The sequence below is a fragment of the Charadrius vociferus genome, unplaced genomic scaffold (genome assembly GCF_000708025.1).
Source record: "Charadrius vociferus isolate BGI_N301 unplaced genomic scaffold, ASM70802v2 scaffold51, whole genome shotgun sequence".
Lineage (NCBI taxonomy): Eukaryota > Metazoa > Chordata > Aves > Charadriiformes > Charadriidae > Charadrius > Charadrius vociferus.
This window is the reverse complement of record NW_009646939.1, coordinates 2,273,774-2,291,654: the sequence shown is the minus strand read 5'-3', so window position 1 is coordinate 2,291,654 and position 17,881 is coordinate 2,273,774. Positions and strand designations below refer to the sequence as shown.

Below are 17,881 nucleotides of genomic sequence, written 5' to 3'. Positions count from 1 at the left end.
GCTGATTCTAAAAAAATAAATCTGCTGCCTTGTTTTAAATGATTGTATGTTTCTTTTGGTGCAAGAATAGAAATCTGGTATTGGTTCCTTGAAGTAAATATGACTTTAAGTGAAGAATATCCTCTGTGTAATGAAGCTCTTGTATATCAGGAAAATAGCTGTAAGCTTTTATTTAATTAACTGCTTTATCTTTTGTTATAAATACTTACATTGTATATTATAGTATATTAATGGACTGAGCAACGGATGGGAAGTACTGAGCTACTGTGAGAGAAAGGTTTTGACCGGTAACAGCAAGGGTTTTGAAAGTAAAAATCTGTGATAGAAGCCTCATTGTGCTCTAGGAGTCTTGATTGTTATGCAATGTGACACTGAAATGGTTTTGAAAGTCTTTAAAATTACATTCTGTTCAGGAGTAGAAGTTCTGTGCTCTGCTTGGCCACTGCTAAGTTCTTTCTGTGCTCCGTAAAACAAGCTTTTGGGCATTTTCTTTTACTAGTGTGCTGGACAACCATTTTTCAAATTTTATGCAGTGTAAATCACTGCAATAGTCTGAGCATTGGGTGGCAGTATTTACCATGTAGTTATAATAGTAACCTTCTAACATTACATTTTATTTCACTTTGATTGCAAGGAATTGAAGTGTTAAAATAATAATGGAATTAAGATGCAGTGAAACTTGCAATGATATTCCAGTTGAGTCTTATGTTCTCCTTATTTTCTGTCAAAGAAAGTGGCTATTTATATTTAAAAACTACAACATTTGATAAAACTTAGTGTTTAGAAGTAATAACGAGGTATAGATCGAGGTTTGTGTACTTCTTTTCAACTTATCGTAGGAATCATAATACTTGTATAACCATCCTTTAAACAGAAAGGTTTAAACAGAATGATCTAGTTAACTCGTGTGAAAGCTGCTTCTATGGATAAGTGCTTGTTTAATACAACCTAAAGGCCCAACTCAGCATGTTTCCAGAATTAAGTTACCCTTAGATATGGTCCTATCTTATAGAATTGGTGTCTAATATTAACACAGCTGTGAATAGTACTATGTCACACTTGCAGCTCTTATTCATGTGGCAAATGTAGTTTAGAAGCACAGGTCAGTGCTTGATCTGCAGTAATTTATTTATTTTTTTAAAGCATGTATAGTGCTGTCTGGTTATAGAAGCAGCAAGTAACTTCTCTAAAATTCAGTAGCTCTTTCTCATATTCTGAGTTTTCATCAGTTCTGCAGAAGAACAAGTTGGGAGAATTACTGTGAGGTAAGGATTTCCCTTATAGGTGCTGCAGTTTTGTTGATACAGCTCAGTGGATGGTTTAAGTCATACCTAGATAACGTAGGTCTTTAGTTGTTGGTTTTTTAAAGGTGAAGGGATTATATTCTAGGGCTTTGTTTTCTGCTGTATGTTTGCATTCCTGTGCTGTTCCTGTTGGAAGAGCTAAGAGTTTTTATCATCATATAAATACAAAAGGTACATGAGAAATTGGCGCTGTGAGGTGCTGAGGCAGGAGAACACAAGGCTTTGCTATTGTAGATTTTGAACATATCAAACTACTTCTGTGGAAACACCTCCTTTCCTATGTTCTGTAATGAATATAATTAATTTGGGGGAGGACTGACTAGTTCATTTAAAAACAAGCTCTGCAATGTGTGCTGTGGGTCTCCACTGCTTGAGAATGCTCTTGCCCCCTCTATAAACCAGAGGTTGGGTTCAGAATATTTGTTTATTATTTTGCTGTGTTTGCATCTCTGAACGTTTTGCTCTGTTTCATTGTGACTTGGAGGTGGGGTTTTTTTGTTTGTGGGTTGGGTTTTTTTTTTGTAGGCCTGTTTTCTTTTATTGTTAGAATTTTGTTCTTAGCTGTGTACAAGGCCTCAGCACCCAAGCACTTTCTTGCATGACTGCTCATGAACAAAGTTTGTTACGTTGGAATGAGGGAAGTGAAGACCACACACTTTTGTCAGATCCCTTCTGGAAAAAATGGTCTTTAGTTGCTGCTCTCCATAAGCTGCAGTTGCTGAAAATAATGAGCTGCTGTCTGATAGCAAAGAGCACACTCAGTAAAGAAATTACCAATTAAGGTCAGGCAGTCATGTCACTTTGAAAAAAATATGCATTCTACTTGTCATATTGTCACATCTTTCTCTTCTTAGCCACTCTCTTATCTTATTAATTTAACATTCGACTCTAACAGGCTGTCTTGTTAGCTGTTCTGAACTTAGTACAGAGTTCTCTTACTTTTTTATTTTTGAAAGGGTTGAGAAGATAGAAAATGAGAGTGCTTAAGAAATAATCCCTGAGAGAATTCATCAACTTTAATATTGTAACTTGGGAACTGAAGATAGTAGTGGAATTTAATTAGTATCAAGTTTGTAGCAAAATATAGGTATATTATCTGCATCAAGGCATTTTCTTATGCAAAATGTGACTAATTTCTTTACAGATAGGATGCTTATTCTTGTACAAATAAATCCTTAGATGTTTCTAATTCTTTATATTTAAGAAATGTTCCTCGGGTATTGGCTGCTTCAGAAGTGAAAGTATTTTTTCTTTCTTTATCTAGTTCTGCAAATGCTACTCCTGAATTTGAAGGCCGGGGAGGAGAAGAACTTGGCACAGAGATAGCAAATACACTCTACAGAGTATTTAGCAGTGAGAGCAGTGTAGACTTGAAATCACTTTGTATTAATCCCAGAGAGCACTGCTGGGTTCTCTATGTTGATGTATTGGTAAGTAAGGAAATGAAAACCAAAATTCAAGGAGGTTTTTCAAGGTGCTGACTGACTTAGCATAACCATGTGTATTTTCATATAAAAAAAAAGCTTCTCATACTGTGATATAATGCTTCACAGCATAGATGGCCATTTTCTTGTGAATCTACCTGTAATACTTAATCACTACTTCCAGCTTGCTCTTCTTCTACTCTTCTTGATGCTGCTGCTCCACTGCAGAGCCAACAAAACGGTGAATACTCTCAATCCGTCTCAGATAAAAATCAGTGACCTTATAGTGACAAGGAAATTGCCACTAAAGAGGGCTAAACTATTTTCCTAGCTAGATATAGTGGCAAATGTTGCATTCTAGTTAGTAGGAGTTAGCATGGGTGTATATTTGCCCTAACATACCTGTCCATCCCGTCTACCTCTCTGTACTATTAACAGTCCTAATTCAGTAAAGTAAAGTAGAAACTTTTCTGGCAAAAGTTACATTTGGCCTAGGCACTTTTTGATGAAAGTTGTATCCATGTATTGAGTGTAGAAGACAAACTAAATATTTGTTCCCATTAAAAAATGGAAACTGAATTTTATGCATATAAATCTTGTGCATGCAGCAGCTCAATTTCTAAACTGTGCTGTATTTAAAGCACTCTGTCATGGGGATTTAATAAAATTCTGCAAGTCAGACTCTCCTAAGCATTGTTTTCAATTCTTATTGGTCCAAAGTTGAGTTTCTGTTTGTCAAATTTGTAACGGAAAATATGTTGAGGGATCTTACTCACAGGAATCCATTAATGTCTATGAAATGATTTGCAAAACATTAAGCTGTACTGCCAAACAAAAACCAAACAGGGTTTTGTTAAAACAGGAACAGTCAGACTAAGACATGAATAAATGTGAAAATTAGTCCACTAGGTGTTTAAAAAGCAGTAGCATTAGCGTAATTATAGTAGATAACAGTCACATACAGTGACTTAGTCCGCATACAGAATGATCAAATGTGTACCACTGCTGAGTGCTTTAACAGTCCTAGTCACCAGCTTGTTGGAGCTTGGCATAGTTTAATAGAGAATGAAGTGTTAGTTCAGAGAAATCACACCGGGGCCTTTAGTTACTAGGTAATTACAAGCAGAGGTACAGAATATTAAATGTTGTGCTTATTTAAGCCACGTACTGCTTAACATTACATAAACACTGCATAAACCAAGACTTTCATAAAGCTGGCTGCTGCAGGCGTAGTTCTATATAGCTTTTGTATGAGGTATAACTGTATAACTGGTCGGTACTTGATTCTTCCTGGATGAATTTGTTGATTGTCCACAGCTACAGAGAAAAACGGCTTTGTTTTTTTTTTATGCTACTAGTTGTATCAGAATTATGAATGTCAAGACCTATGTTTTGTGTTAGATTTAGCTTTGTTTCCAGTGTCAATAAAGAATCCCTTGTAGGTTCACAATTAGGACTATAAACTTGATGAGTCTTTTTAATGTCCTATTCTCCAGGAATTTTGTGTGTGAGCCATTGATGAGCTGCTGGTATAGTTAGAAGAAGATGCTTTTGTCTCTTATTCTGTTCCGTCCCTCTTTTTTTTTTTTTTTTTTTTTTTTTTTTCCCCCACCCCAGGCCTCTGTATTTTCACATTTTTGGGGTATTTGTACTATTTCCTCTTCTAAATAGAAGATGTATATCACATGTTACAGTTTACACTTGATACCTAACAGGTTTTCCTGAAGCTGCTCTTGCTCAATCATTCCTATAAAGCTCTATTTTAATAGTACATGATGGAAGTATGACACTTGCACTAGTATAAGGCACTACAAGTTATATTATTCATCATTTGAGGGAAGCAGATTCTAAATATAATTACAATGCTCATTGAGAGTCCTTTGTATGATGTTTTCCTTCAGAATTCCTGGAAATTGTTCACATTAGTGTTCGTGTTGCATAGTTAAGTTGGAGGGAAAATAAGCCTTAAATCTGCAGTAAGCCTGAAACTACTGGTACCTTGTAGGCAGGTGGGAGGGTACTTGTTTTCAGTCTCTCTCTCAGACAAAAACCCAGAAAGAATGTTATGAACCAGGAGGTACTCCATTGCTGTGTAATTTAGCCATGCGCACTTTGATCAAGGCATATATATTCAGCTCTTATGTGTAAACAAAGTTTGAGATACGCAACCTCAAAAGAGAAGGTAGCATATTTTGTATAGTCATGCATCCCTCAAGCATTTGCTCAGTGATCAGTGTACTTGGGAGGTGCTGTAATTGTGTACAGTCAGACTAGAAAGAAAATAACTTCAACTATACACACTACAAAGATGCAGACATGGACACGTATAGATATGTGTTAAAGGTCAAGGATATACACCTTGACGTTTCAAAATACATGTATTCTTTCTTAATAGTAGAAGGCATTCAGCTTTCAAAGAGTAGCTCATGAATGTGGAGATACACTGTACTACAAAACTATAAGCCTGTTCTCACCCCCTCTGTCTTTCCCTCAATTTCTTTCCCCTTCTAAGTCGCTGATGTCAGAAATAAACTTTTAGGCATTTTTAGGGTGTTTTTGGTACATGTATAGCCTTCTCCACATAATTTGCCCCAGCAGCCTGCAGTGCTGAGCAAGGAGAATCAAAGTGTGCAATCTCTTCATCTCACATCAATCACAGTACATTGTGCGTTGGGGGGGTGCATTAGTTTCTGTTGAAATTTTAGCAGTTCACTACTGAGCATCCCTCAGAGGACTTCCTTATCTTTTCTCTTTCCTCCCCAGTTTGGGGAAAAAAACCACCTTAGAATTCTGTCCTTCTGTAAGAAAAAACTGAGTAAGGCAAGGTCTACAATGTTTTGTCTTTTTTCCACCCCCAGTAACTTTTTCATTTGCACATCAGTAAATTAAAAGCAGTCCTTTTTAAAGACTCCTTTGCTTCCCACAATGCACAGTTGTGCAGACTTTCTTAGTCCTTAAAAAAAAGGAAGGTCTCAGTACAAGGTGTTTCAGCTGAGAAGAGAGCGTTCATTTCTTCATGGGGGAATTGTACCATGCTTGATACAGGCTGTGTTCCTGTAGGTGCCACTGTAATACTGATAAGGCTTTAAAACAGCAGCCTGAACATAAGCCTAGCAACAGTACAGGCACATCCCATTCCTGTGTTTTAATAACAAAGATATTGTGGAGCTTATTGTGTTATCCAGTAAAATCCAATAATGACTGAACGTGGCAAGTTAACCTCTCTGTATCCAGCAGCTGTTTGCAAAGAAATAATTTGATTGCCTTTGTATTTAGCTTTCTATCCCAACTTTTTGTCATTGTTTTTACACAGTTAAGTCTGTCTTCATAAAAATAAACTGTCTTTCCAGAAGATCTGATTTATGATTTGCTCCCAGTGCAGGGGTTTATCTCATTCTTAAATAGATTCTGAAGAAAAATCAATGCAATCAGTATTGCAAAACTTATTTTGCTCTCATCGTGCAGCATTGATTGATGTAATGCATCCATATGTTCTCGCTGAAGTAGTTTCAAATGCTTGCTGGCGATGTGTGTGTTCATAGAATAGTAGCGGCAGCTCAGAGTGGAGCTTCTCGAGAGCTAACACTAGACTGTGGCCAAATACATCTTTGAGTTGTCTGTCAGCCTGTAGAAGGTATTAGTGGTTATGGGAGCCCAGCCTTTTTATATAGGATGCAGTGCTGTTCTTGTAATCTTCAGGGGAAGAAGCTAAGCTAGAATCCCTCCACACACTTTAATTCAAATGATAGTGTTATCAACAAGTAGGCTTTGACATCAGGATTTCCTTAGATCCTTTTCAGCTACAAGACAAACTTGCTGATGACTCCATTTCCATAAGGAATAGACAATAAATCATGATGTGCCTTCGTAACTATACCTTTTCATACCATGTTCTGGGTGACAGTTTGCATTGCTTCTTTGAAAACAGTTCTACCAATTGGGTTTGTCCAGCTGATATTTAAAAAAGACTCCGCTTTGAAATGAAGTATAGAAAATGGATTGGCTTGGTTTAACATTAATGAATGAATATGGTGAGTTGATAAAAAGTATTCTGGTCATAGCCTAGTTCAGAGCCTTAACAGAAGAAGAGTAAGAACAGCAGTCGTTTCATTTCAGCTGCTATTATTAAATCTTATTGTTGATTTTATTATGAAGTGCGTTAACTCTTCTCTTTTGCATGTATAATACAGTTAGCTAAAATCTTAATTCCCTATCTGTGTATTTTCATAGATACGCTTTAAAAACAGCTTTGTTTTTTAAAAACCCGTTTTGTTTCTTAATTTTCTGCTGTTTTAAGTAGGTTTAAGTGAAATAAAGACTTGGTTTAAAAGCACTAGCCTGATTTTCTTCTTTCCTCTCCAGTTACTGGAATGTGGTGGAAACCTCCTTGATGCAATCTCAATCGCAGTGAAGGCAGCTCTCTTTAACACAAGGTAAAGCACAGATCTCATTTCATGTGAGTGGAAGTGGCATGGGAAGTGAAAGAGAAGTACTCTGAGCTAAGCATTTTTAATGCTTAATTATTTAAATAAGAAATATCCAAGGCAACGTGCATTCAGATACAAGGCAGTCCATTTGCATGCAAGTAACATGAACTAATGACTTTATTCAGTTTCTGATAATCAAGTGTCATATTGCATTATATGCACAATCAGGCTCACAATATAACTTTTGTTCTGTAGCCAGATCCAGAAAAAATTGTCTTGACCGTGTGGTTTTGTTGCAAGTAGTTGTAGGCCTTCGTGTTGATGCCTTGTGGGTTTAAAATAAGAAGTATTTACTGGTATGTGACGCTTCTGAATAAAAGGCCCTCTGTCAATATGACTACCGATTTATAACTAGCCCTGTTTTCCCACTTCTGATGTTCTTTCTCATTTACTGTTATTCTAGAGTTCTTTTTAAAACTAAATGGAAGAACTAGTGGTGAGAGATTGTGGAGAGGGAGGGATGATGTGTCCTTAAAAGAACTTTGCCCCATGCGTTTTAATTCAAAGAATGGAAGAACAAAATGTAGTAGAATGAATGATGTGAGTGCTCTGTGTGTGTTTTAATGATAGCATTCAATAATATTTTTTCTAGTGTTTTTGTCTTCGATATCTATAGATGAGAGGGAATACAGAGTTTTGTAGCACCCTTGAGAAACAAACTAGTGAATGGCTTTGCTAAAAAAATTATGTAGTAAAAGTAGCTGGAAGCAGTGCAAAAGTTAGACCCTTACAGGCGTAAATGTTTTGAAAGGGGATCTCAAATTGTTTTTCAGCTGTAAATTGGAGTTGCTAAAGTCACTGTTGTTGTTCTGGCTTATTCATCAGAGAATCAGCACACAGTACTAGAGCTGGAAAAGTCTGTGTAAGAAGAAGAGGAAAATATGCTTTTGAAAACAGGCAGTATATCAGGATATAAACACTTTAAAAGGGGATAAGGGGAGAATCCGTCTAAGACTACAACTTATATATTGCTGAGAAATTTCCCGTGTTACTCAAGATCTCAACAGTAACTTTTAACAGTAGATTGGTTTTGTAGCATTAAGAAATACTGTCATGAATGTATTGGCTCACAAAAGAGTTGACAGTACGCTAAAGGGAAGAAATGCCTTTGTCTGTGTGTGAGATGCCAGGATGCAAAAGTCATATAATTAAAAAAGTCATTCCCATGTGAATTGTTTTGCAGATCCAAGGCACATACTTTATTTACAAAATAACTACATCTTTTTTTTCTTATTTCATCCAGAATCCTAGTTCTGAATAAAGAGAGATCATATAAAAATTAATTTAAATAAATAAAAGAAAATCTGTTGCTTTGGGAGCACAGACAACATGGAGAGTATAGTTGTTTTAATGATTCTGCTTTATTTTTATTCTTCTGAAAACTGTATCTTTCATATAATTTTTAATCTGAGGGCGAGCATCCACAGTCTTGTTGAAGTTGGATATCAAATCAAAATGTGGTACAGTATGACATAATGCAGAGCCTGTTGATTTTTGACCTGTGAAAACCCTGTCTATTGATTTGAGCAGGGAATGCTAGTACATCTAATCTCATACGAGCTCACAAAGTCAAAAGGTGAAATTCAAAGTGAAAACCTGTTGTCCGCATTCACTTTTCCTCTCCCTTTCTTTTAGTACCTACTAAGTTTTCTTTGGATTGACACGAGGGTGTTTAGAGTAGTTGCCCACTTTCCGTAAAATATTATTGTCCCAGCAAGACAAGATGTCAGTTTGAAGGTCACTTCAGATTAAGTGTTCTGAACTTCACTTGACATGGGTGTCCCTCTTTGAGTCTTACTCGCCTTTCGTAATCTGTTTACAACCAGGTTTTTGTTGTAAGTGTTTTCAGATCTTTGTCAGCTTTGACTGCAGCCTTGGAACCGAGAACAGAGAGCTCAAGCTGCTGTTTTTTCTTTGAAGCTACAGATTTTTAGATGTTCAAATAGGTATTTGAAAACCTCAGTTCGTCCTTAAAATCTTGCTTTAACCATTTTTATAATGCTATGGACGCATTTTTCTTTACGGCTAAGTAAATGCAAACCCGTAACTTAAGGAATTTTGCACAAGAATTACGGGATTTAAATCCTTTGTATGGCTGACCTGACTCATTGTATCCCCTTCAGGCATGGCACAATGACAATATGACTGTTTTAGGGGGAACATTTACTCCTTGGAGTTTTGTATTGTTCATTATATTATAAAAACTATGTCAAGATCATGTGCAAAAGAGAACAGATATCAAACTTTCTTCTTAACTGTGTTTCCAAGGTGTTTAAGGCTGGATCTATCCATGATGGAAGTAGATACTGCAAAATGTGCGTGTAGCTACTGTGTCGACTTAGTATTAACCTTGATCCTGTGGAATGTGCCTACTTGCAACCGAGGCAACAGAAACTAGGCAAGTTACAAAAGCTGCAGAGTTTATAACACAGTAGCCTTGCAGATGTCCTGATTTTTGCTGGGCAGCATGGTAGAGACAGAACCGATGCCTGCTTGCAAGGGTAGAACTGGTTTTGCAGTTGGGAAATCTGAGTCGCAGCTCACAGAAAAAAGCATTGTTCCTTATGTGACTAAGTCCTGCTGTACAGATTTCTGCCCTGATTAGTTGCAGGAATCAAACCAGAAAAATAAAAGTTGCAAAATAAACATGTACAGCTGGTTCTTAAGATAAATCTTCATAAGCTGGGAGAGGAAATCTCCAGTTTTCTGGAAATCCTTTTTGTGCTACACTCTCTTTGCGTATTTTTTCTGTGTATATACCCCCTTTTTATTCAACTATGATGCTTGTGTCTGATCAACTATCTTTCTGCCTCTGCAGTAGTTCTAATGTGTACCTCTCTCCTCTGTTCCTGGCCTGAACAGCGCTTTGAAGGGTTTTTTCAGGTATTAATTCTGGCAACTTTTTCTTGCAGACTAAACATTGCTCTGGTTTCATAGCTATTCTAGGACGAAGTTAAAAATTGCTTAATCTCACAGATTTTCTTGAAATCTTCATTCTTTTTTAAGCACTGCTCTGGCAGATACACTTTTTGTCTAGGCTGTTGTCCAATGTTCTCCATTGTCCTGCGTAGCTAGAGGGTTAGTCACCTTGTGACTTTATTCCATCAATTTTTAATTGAATATTTTTAACTTGAAAACAGGCTTTGATGCATTTCCAATTAGATGTTATGTAACTCTGCAAAGCATTTTGAGTTTCATTTCAGGAAAAAGTACACATCGTAGTTGTTACGTAGAAAGTTTAGGTTTTAGCTTGGCACAGGCCAATGTTGCTGTAGGGAATTTGTTCTCACTGAAGCAGGGTTAGCTGTATTGAAGTATTTGCCTCTAAGACTCTTAGCCACAAATAATTAAAATACTCTTCCAGGGAACAATAAAAATCACTTTGCGTTGGTGGGGGAAAAGTTCAATAAATCAGTCCCTATCTCCTCCTCTTAAAAGAGATTTGGTACAGAATGCGTAAAAGAATGTAACCTCCAGAGTCTAGTTATAAAACACACCGCTACTGTAAAAGTACTAATAAAAAAACAGATCGTGGTTACATTCCACATGGTTACTGAAGTTAGCTTTCTAGGGACATCTTGAAATATTTTATGTTTTCAAGTGCAAATGTGTAAAAGTGAGAGCAGTATGGTTGAGCTGTGTGGGGGTTTTACTGGCCAGTAGAGCAAAGTCTCTCAGTCAGTACTCCATCCTAGTGGGCACCTGGATAAATGAGGGTAAATAAGACACTGATGTTCTTGGCTTCTTGCGATACTGTCTTCTACTAAATTGTTTTAAATTATTTTATTAATTGTGCGAAGAAAGCTGCATTAAATCATCCTGTAAAACTCCCATTAAATGGCTATAACAAGTATAATATGTTTATCACTGATAAGGAGCCTGTCTAGCTCATTTGTGAGCTTGTCACTCACAATTGAGAAGAAAGCATTTCTTGGATTTCTGCCTGGGTTTTTCTCCCTGGTGTTTGCTTTTGTGTATCTGTCCTTAGAACAATAGAGTCTTCTGGCTTCTCAAAGAATGAGAATATCTTCCCAATCTTCCCATCTTGCTAAAGAGAATGGATTTTACTAATGTCATCTTCTTCCTTTACCCCAAATCTCCTTAGTGTCATTCTTTCCTGAGCAGCTTTACTACTTGTGTTTGCTACTGATGCCCAGCTTGGCCAAGCAATGCAATTGCCGTAATTCTGACAACTGTACTGTTGTCTGCAAGGTTGGGAACCACAGTACAAAAAGATTCAGTCTTGGTAATTTCTCTCCTATACGTCCAGACAGATGTACAAAGAATTGTTCAGAATTGCATTGTGCAAGTTCCGAAAGAATCTCTCCCCGTGTATTAGTGTAAAAAACAGTTCAGATTCTAACGGTTTGAATGATGCAAATATGATGGTCTTATCCTAAATATCTTCCTACTTACAATGTTTTCTTCCTAGTGTCAGTGAGTGAGTTGTTAATACTTTGATAACTTTCTGGATTTTTTTTTTTCTAAACATTTAGCCTCATTTAGAGGAATGGGCACTTCTTGGAGTTGAGACTGTATGACACCTGTATTTGTTATCTGTTCTGGCAATGATTTTGCACGTTTTGTTTCCACAGAATACCCAAAGTGCGTGTTCTGGAGGATGAAGAAGGCTCTAAAGAGATTGAGCTGTCTGATGACCCCTATGATTGTATTAGACTTAATGTGGATGATGTGCCCTGCATCGTCACACTAAGCAAAGTAAGCCTGACAAATTTCTGACCTTCTACCTAACACTTCAGTTTCTATTAACTTCACCTGATGTTTATTTTTTCCCTAGAGAAAAAACTTGCCTTACGGAAATCGTCAGTGTCCACTACGTATATATTTGTTCATGCCTGGCCTCCCAATTAAGAACTTTTACTGAATAAAGGGTTTTTTTCCACCTCTGACTTGCAGATTTCCACTTGTTGCCTTCTTAAAATGCATCTTCTTGCATGCAGAAGAGTTGTTTATTATTAAAGTATGGTCAGAGAGGAAAACAGTGTGAAATAGTGACATGCTTATCTCACCTCTGTTATGTACGTACACATAATTTGGGGTCAGAGGCTGTTTAAGTACTGTGCTGTAAAGTCAGTCACGTGATATTAGGATGGGAGGCTGTAGATAGCCAACAGAGCTACTACTCACAGTTTAACTTCTTAATAAAGAGCTGCAAACTAATATGTCATTTTGTCACTAACCTACAGATTGGGTATAGGCATGTGGTGGATGCTACACTTCAGGAAGAAGCCTGTTCTTTGGCCAGCCTGCTTATTTCTGTGACCAGTAAAGGCGCCCTCACTTCTATGAAGAAAGTGGGGAAAGGTAGCCTTGATCCTGAGAGTATTTTTGAAATGATGGAGGTAAGGACTTTGGAGCAGGTACTGATGATACTGAATGACACTGGGTGAACTGGAACTTGAGTATATGAAAAGCTGCAGTAAGGGCTTTAAGAGCAGAGATCCTGATGCTTTTCTTAGGTGCATGAGGGACCCTGCACTTGCTTATGTTGAACCTCGTTAGGTTCCTCTCTGCCCAGCTCTCCAGCCTGTCCAGGTCACGCTGGATGGAGTATATTAATTTTTACTGTTGTTTTTCTTTGCTCCTTTATCGGGTTTCTGATCTCTCTACTCCATGAAAATACTGGTGTCTGGATGTTGTTCACATCCACATAAAAACTCCATTTTAAACTTTTCTTCAGGGTTTTCTTAAAACTGTTTTCGAGTATAAATTCTCATGCCTGGGTTTGGCCTTGAGCATGAGACAGAACTGGGTTTTGAACTTGGAGTCAGAATGAAAAATACTTCAAACTGGCTGTGTTTCCTAGAGATTCAGAACTAATTTCAGCATGGCTGTAGTGAAGAATGCAGAACTTGGAGCCAAGTTTGAAAACACTTGGTCTCAAGTGGAAATTACACGCTGAGTATATATAGCACTTCACTGTTTCCTGATGTTGACCAGAGTGCTACTCTTGGTGGTACTGATGGGCCTTTTATTTGCCGTCAGAGAGGTCACTTATCCCCCTTATCATCTGCGTAGATGTGCAGAGTTGGCATGCTAAAGAAACCAAACTTCCTATGGACATCTGATATGTCTTCCTTGATAGATTTTGAGTCCAATTCTAACTAACCATCAGAAAACTTGAGATTTTGGGTTTAGGGCTGCTACAAAGAGGTGTGTGCTTAAGTTAGATATAGGTTTATGGTAGAAGCTGGCACACATGCAAATTTTCTGCAGAAAGCTTTGATCGGAGCCTCTATTTTGATCACAGATTTTGCTCTACATTGAGCCCTAAATAGGAAGTGAACTTCTGAAGTTCTGTTGTATAGCCTACCCCCAAAGGCTGTGCTTGGGTTTATATCATGCTTATCTAAACGCTAATCAGGGATGCATATGGAAGGTAACCATGGGAAATCTTCAAACTGTCCTACTCTGCTTAACAGCTTTAGTGAACTTGTCCCTACTTGTTAGTGCAAGGAGTTAAGAGCTTAAGCTGATCACCCAGTGATTTGTGCTGTCTCTCACTTGCTTTGGAAGAAGTCTTCCCTCCTGGGTGCTGAGTAGTTTGAAGGAGCGAGGGCTAAAGCTGATGAGAAGAAACCATGATGTTTTCTGGGAGGTCAGAGATTATCTGTTCAGACCTGCCTCAAACTCAGCAGCCTGATTAGGATACCAAGAAAAACAAAAAGGCCTGGGAATGTCCAGTGGAGGAGCTGCAGAACCCTTGCTTGACACCTCCGTTCCCTTATGATTTGGCTGCAGGTCAGAGAGTGTTCAGCTTTCCCTGCTTGGTAGAGAACAGATGTTCCTAGGACATATCTTTTAGGAAGGCAGTTTCATGGGAAAGTTTTGGGAAGCTGCCAGCATTAGGGGTTTTTTTACTGAGTTTATGATCCAATCCATAGGATTTTTTTACAGAAATAAGATGGCAACAGTGTTGTGTGTTGCATCAATACCAAAGCTCTGCACAGTTCTCATTCACTTTGACCTAGTGTGAGTGGTGATGTCCTACATTTGAGGAGAAGAATGCGCAAAGTGCATTACCCCTCAGGACTCCAGACTGCAGCTGTGATCTTTATCCCAGTGCAGAGCTGTAACAATTCTTGTGTGTGTGCCCTTTCATTCAGCATTTAGCTCATACTGTCTAGGATTGAAAGCTACCCTGCTGCATCAAAGCTCTTCCCAAATTTCCTTTGGTACTATGGGCCATATTCTGTCACCCGGTTCTTCGATTAGAAATGTACCTTATTTTAAGGTTTGTGCACCTATGGCGTTGGCAATTGTCATCAGCAGGTGAAAGAGAGCTTTGTGGTCCAGCTGTATAGCAGGCATCAGCTTCGTTGCATAGATCAGGAGTTAATAAACTCAGTTTAATATAATCTGTCTTTGGCTCTTTAGGGACGGGTGGGCTCTCTTCATCTCTGTGTGGAGTCAGTGTTTCAGGTCATTTAGAGAAACCTTGGGAAAGCTCTAATAGTCACCACTACCTTAAGGTCTTTATTTCAGCATTGCCCAATGTTTCCCTGTCCTGCAGCTTCCACAGTACAATTGTGCACATGGGAAGAGCAGAGGCTGGTATCAGAGCTAATCCTGATGGTTTATCCACTGCTGGAGTTTATTTCTGTAAAGAAAACCTTCTGTTAACTCCTTTAAGGTCCTTGAACAGTATAGAACTGCATATCATAACAAAGAATCTGCCCACAGACTGATTTGGTGATGCAGCCAGTGTGCATTTTGGGCTTCTCTGGCCACATGGCAGGGTGTTGAGCTGGTCTAAATTTAGTCTGCTGATTCTGGGCACATTCAGAAGAGTTTACTGAACTTTGCATTAGTAGGCTGCTTTGCTGGTCAGATATCTCTTGTCCTCTGGCAGCCAGCATATTGCTTCGTGTTGTGTGTGCTGGCTGATTTGAATAGGTGCTTATGCCCGATGTGAATTTAATTTGTATTCCTGGGCGATCCAGTGGTGCGCAGATCTGCTGTTAATGATCATGGAATGCTTCTCTGATGAACGGGAGCTCTGCCTTTATGTGTACATTTTTTCAAACTTAATCAAATTAAAATGAAACTTGCATGGCCATTTTTCTTACTTAAAAGCATGTTTTTATTATACCAGCTGGTGTATGTTAATCATTAAAGGGAAAATATTTGTCAAAAGGAAGTGTTCCGTGAGAGTTGTCTTCCTGTTAATAAGCATATGTCTCAGATTTGTTTTGCTTTCTTTGCATTGCAGACGGGAAAAAGAGTAGGCAAGTCATTGCACATAGCCCTTCAGAAGATTTTGGATGAAGAGGAGAGTTTGGGGACCTCACGGCAGAAAGTTGGATTTCTAGGATGAGTTTTTATTAAATGTTCAAAACTGTTTTTAATTGATTGTGCAATCTTGTCCATTTGTATATAGAAAGAGGATATTTTATTGTTACAGTACCTTTATCCTTCTGGCTAAGAGGCTTTTAAAATGTTACTAAGCATAAAGAAAGCTATACTTAAATACGAATAAGCAAATTTGAGATGCTTTCCGTATGGGTAACTGTCCGCATCTAGGAAGCACACCAGCAGCAATTGATGCAGTTGCCTGGGAAGTGCTTGGGTCTGTTTTCAAGGGTAACTGGTGTAGGTTCCACTTAATTCTGTTTCCCTGTGTTCCACTTCTGCAGACCAGCTGCTGTGTTCTAGAGTGTATACAAGAGTGTCCTTGGTACAGCACAAGCCAGCTTTTGGGCCTCTTGAATTATTTTTTTTTGTTCACCAGCCAGATGAGAACAGCACTTTGTGGAATTCTTTCTTCAAGTTATCTTAATTTTCTTTGAATAAAATGTGGTTAGATTTTACTATAAATGCAACATGGTCCGAAGCTTCTAATTCATACTTTAAACCAAGATTTCTTTGCTTACTTGAGCTCTGCCTATCCCTTTTGCCCACTGGTACAGTAGTAGCCTAGCCAAAGCCTCTCATGGTGGCTAAGGAGAAGGAGCATGGCTAAGGTAGAAGGGGAAATGAGTTAATTTTTTAGCAGTTTGATAAATCAACTGGAAAAGCATAGTGGCTGTCAGTGATGATCCTTTACAGGGAAAGACAGAAGATGGCAGATAAGGTATCCAATCAAGTTGGATCACCAGGGTCTTCAAAGCAGTGGATTCTCTCCCTACTGTTGGCTGGCCCAGCAAAGAGTAAGAGCTGTTTATTTGGCATGATAGGAAGCGACAACAGATGGAAGAAGTCAAAGGAAAAAGTTGATTTTCAAGAAGTTGGTATTTCAGCTATAAGTGTTAGAAGGATCCTTTTGAACAAACATTATGGCAAAAGTTACTAAAGTAATCCAAGAATCAATTAGCTCTTACTTAAGCAGTGTTTTCTGAATTTCCTGGTTTAATTTTCTAATATCAGATTAAGAACATTCTCTTGTCTGGAACACTTTTGGTGGGTAGAAGGGGAAGGTTTTTGCTGAAGGAGAGCTGCAGATATAAGACAAAACATAATATAGCTCAAATTTAATAATCATGATCACATTAAAATATATGGTGTACTTAAGGTCCCCAAATCTCTTCAGCCCTTTTCCTAGAGTTCACTCACATAATTACTCAAGGTGACTGCAGTACTACTGTGTATTTCGGATATGTGTAGCCACTACTATAATAAGCAGGCAGGTTAAAAACAAGAAAAATAAATTGTCCCACAAAATTTGCCCAAGATGTCTATTTTGAAGAGGTGGGATTTTTTTCAGTACCTTAAGTAATGGCTTAGGTATGCTATAATAGCGCTACATAGTAATACAGGCAAGAAGTGACAATGGTTATGTATATCATCTTTACTCATTCCAGTAGATTTATTCTATGTGAAGCAAAGACTAACCTGACATCAGCTTTACAGTAGCTGTGATCCGTTCCCTGTCATGCAAAGGTACTTCTAAGAATGTAGAAAGAAAGAAAACTGAAGGAAGAAAAACCATCTATAGTACCTTGGACTTACCACAAGCAGTTTTTGTTTGGTCATGTATTGTTTAATGTTTCAGAAAATGGTTAATCTAAATGAGGATTGCAAGTCTTAAACCACAGACGTTCTCTGAATAGCTGTTGCCTGTTTTATTATAGATTTGTAGTTGGATACCAAAAGGCTGCCCAGAGTTACTTCCAGGGTGAATTTTGTAACATGGCAATAATAGTGTATTTCTACATAGCCTTCCAGCTGAAGGATCTCCAAGTGTTTTGCAAGTTACATCATATAAGATGCTTCTTGTTCCCTCTCCAGATCCTTTTAAATTTAAATTGATTGTTATGAGAGCTGGAGCGGGGGGAGAAACCTCACTGTCTTTCAAGCGTGTTAAACGACACCTCTGTGGATATGAATATATATTTGCATTCCCTCTCTGCTTTTTACTAAAGATGGCAAATATTTAGCCCATCTGAGATCTCGGCTATGTGCTCAAGGTACCTAAAAAGCAAACTCTTGCTACCTGAGCATCTGTGTGGCACAGCACAGGGAAACCTGTGGAGCGGCTGCGTGTACAAAAATGGCTACCCCAGTCACAAAATGCTTGGTACCAAGCAGTTGCTGAGAGCGTAAGTGTAAATTAACACAGTGTGAGTGTCTGCAGTGCCTCCTCTAACCATGCATCTCCTCCCCCCAGGGCTTCTGTAGCTGTGTAAGCAGGCACAGAATGAACTGA

General features: G+C 38.2%; 1 protein-coding gene across 1 annotated transcript in view; it reads left to right on the top strand.

Moving 5' to 3' along the window:
- EXOSC7 (exosome component 7) overlaps positions 1-16,053 on the top strand; it is a 22,361-nt gene extending 6,308 nt beyond the window's left edge. Inside the window, exons 5-10 of the mRNA XM_009895021.1 lie at positions 2,569-2,734; positions 7,091-7,161; positions 11,811-11,934; positions 12,423-12,578; positions 15,449-15,924; positions 15,972-16,053. Of these exons, the coding sequence (XP_009893323.1) occupies positions 2,569-2,734; positions 7,091-7,161; positions 11,811-11,934; positions 12,423-12,578; positions 15,449-15,553 (622 nt within the window). The 3' untranslated portion in view covers positions 15,554-15,924; positions 15,972-16,053. The remainder of the gene's footprint in view (positions 1-2,568; positions 2,735-7,090; positions 7,162-11,810; positions 11,935-12,422; positions 12,579-15,448; positions 15,925-15,971) is intronic.
- Positions 16,054-17,881: the final 1,828 nt, after the last annotated feature.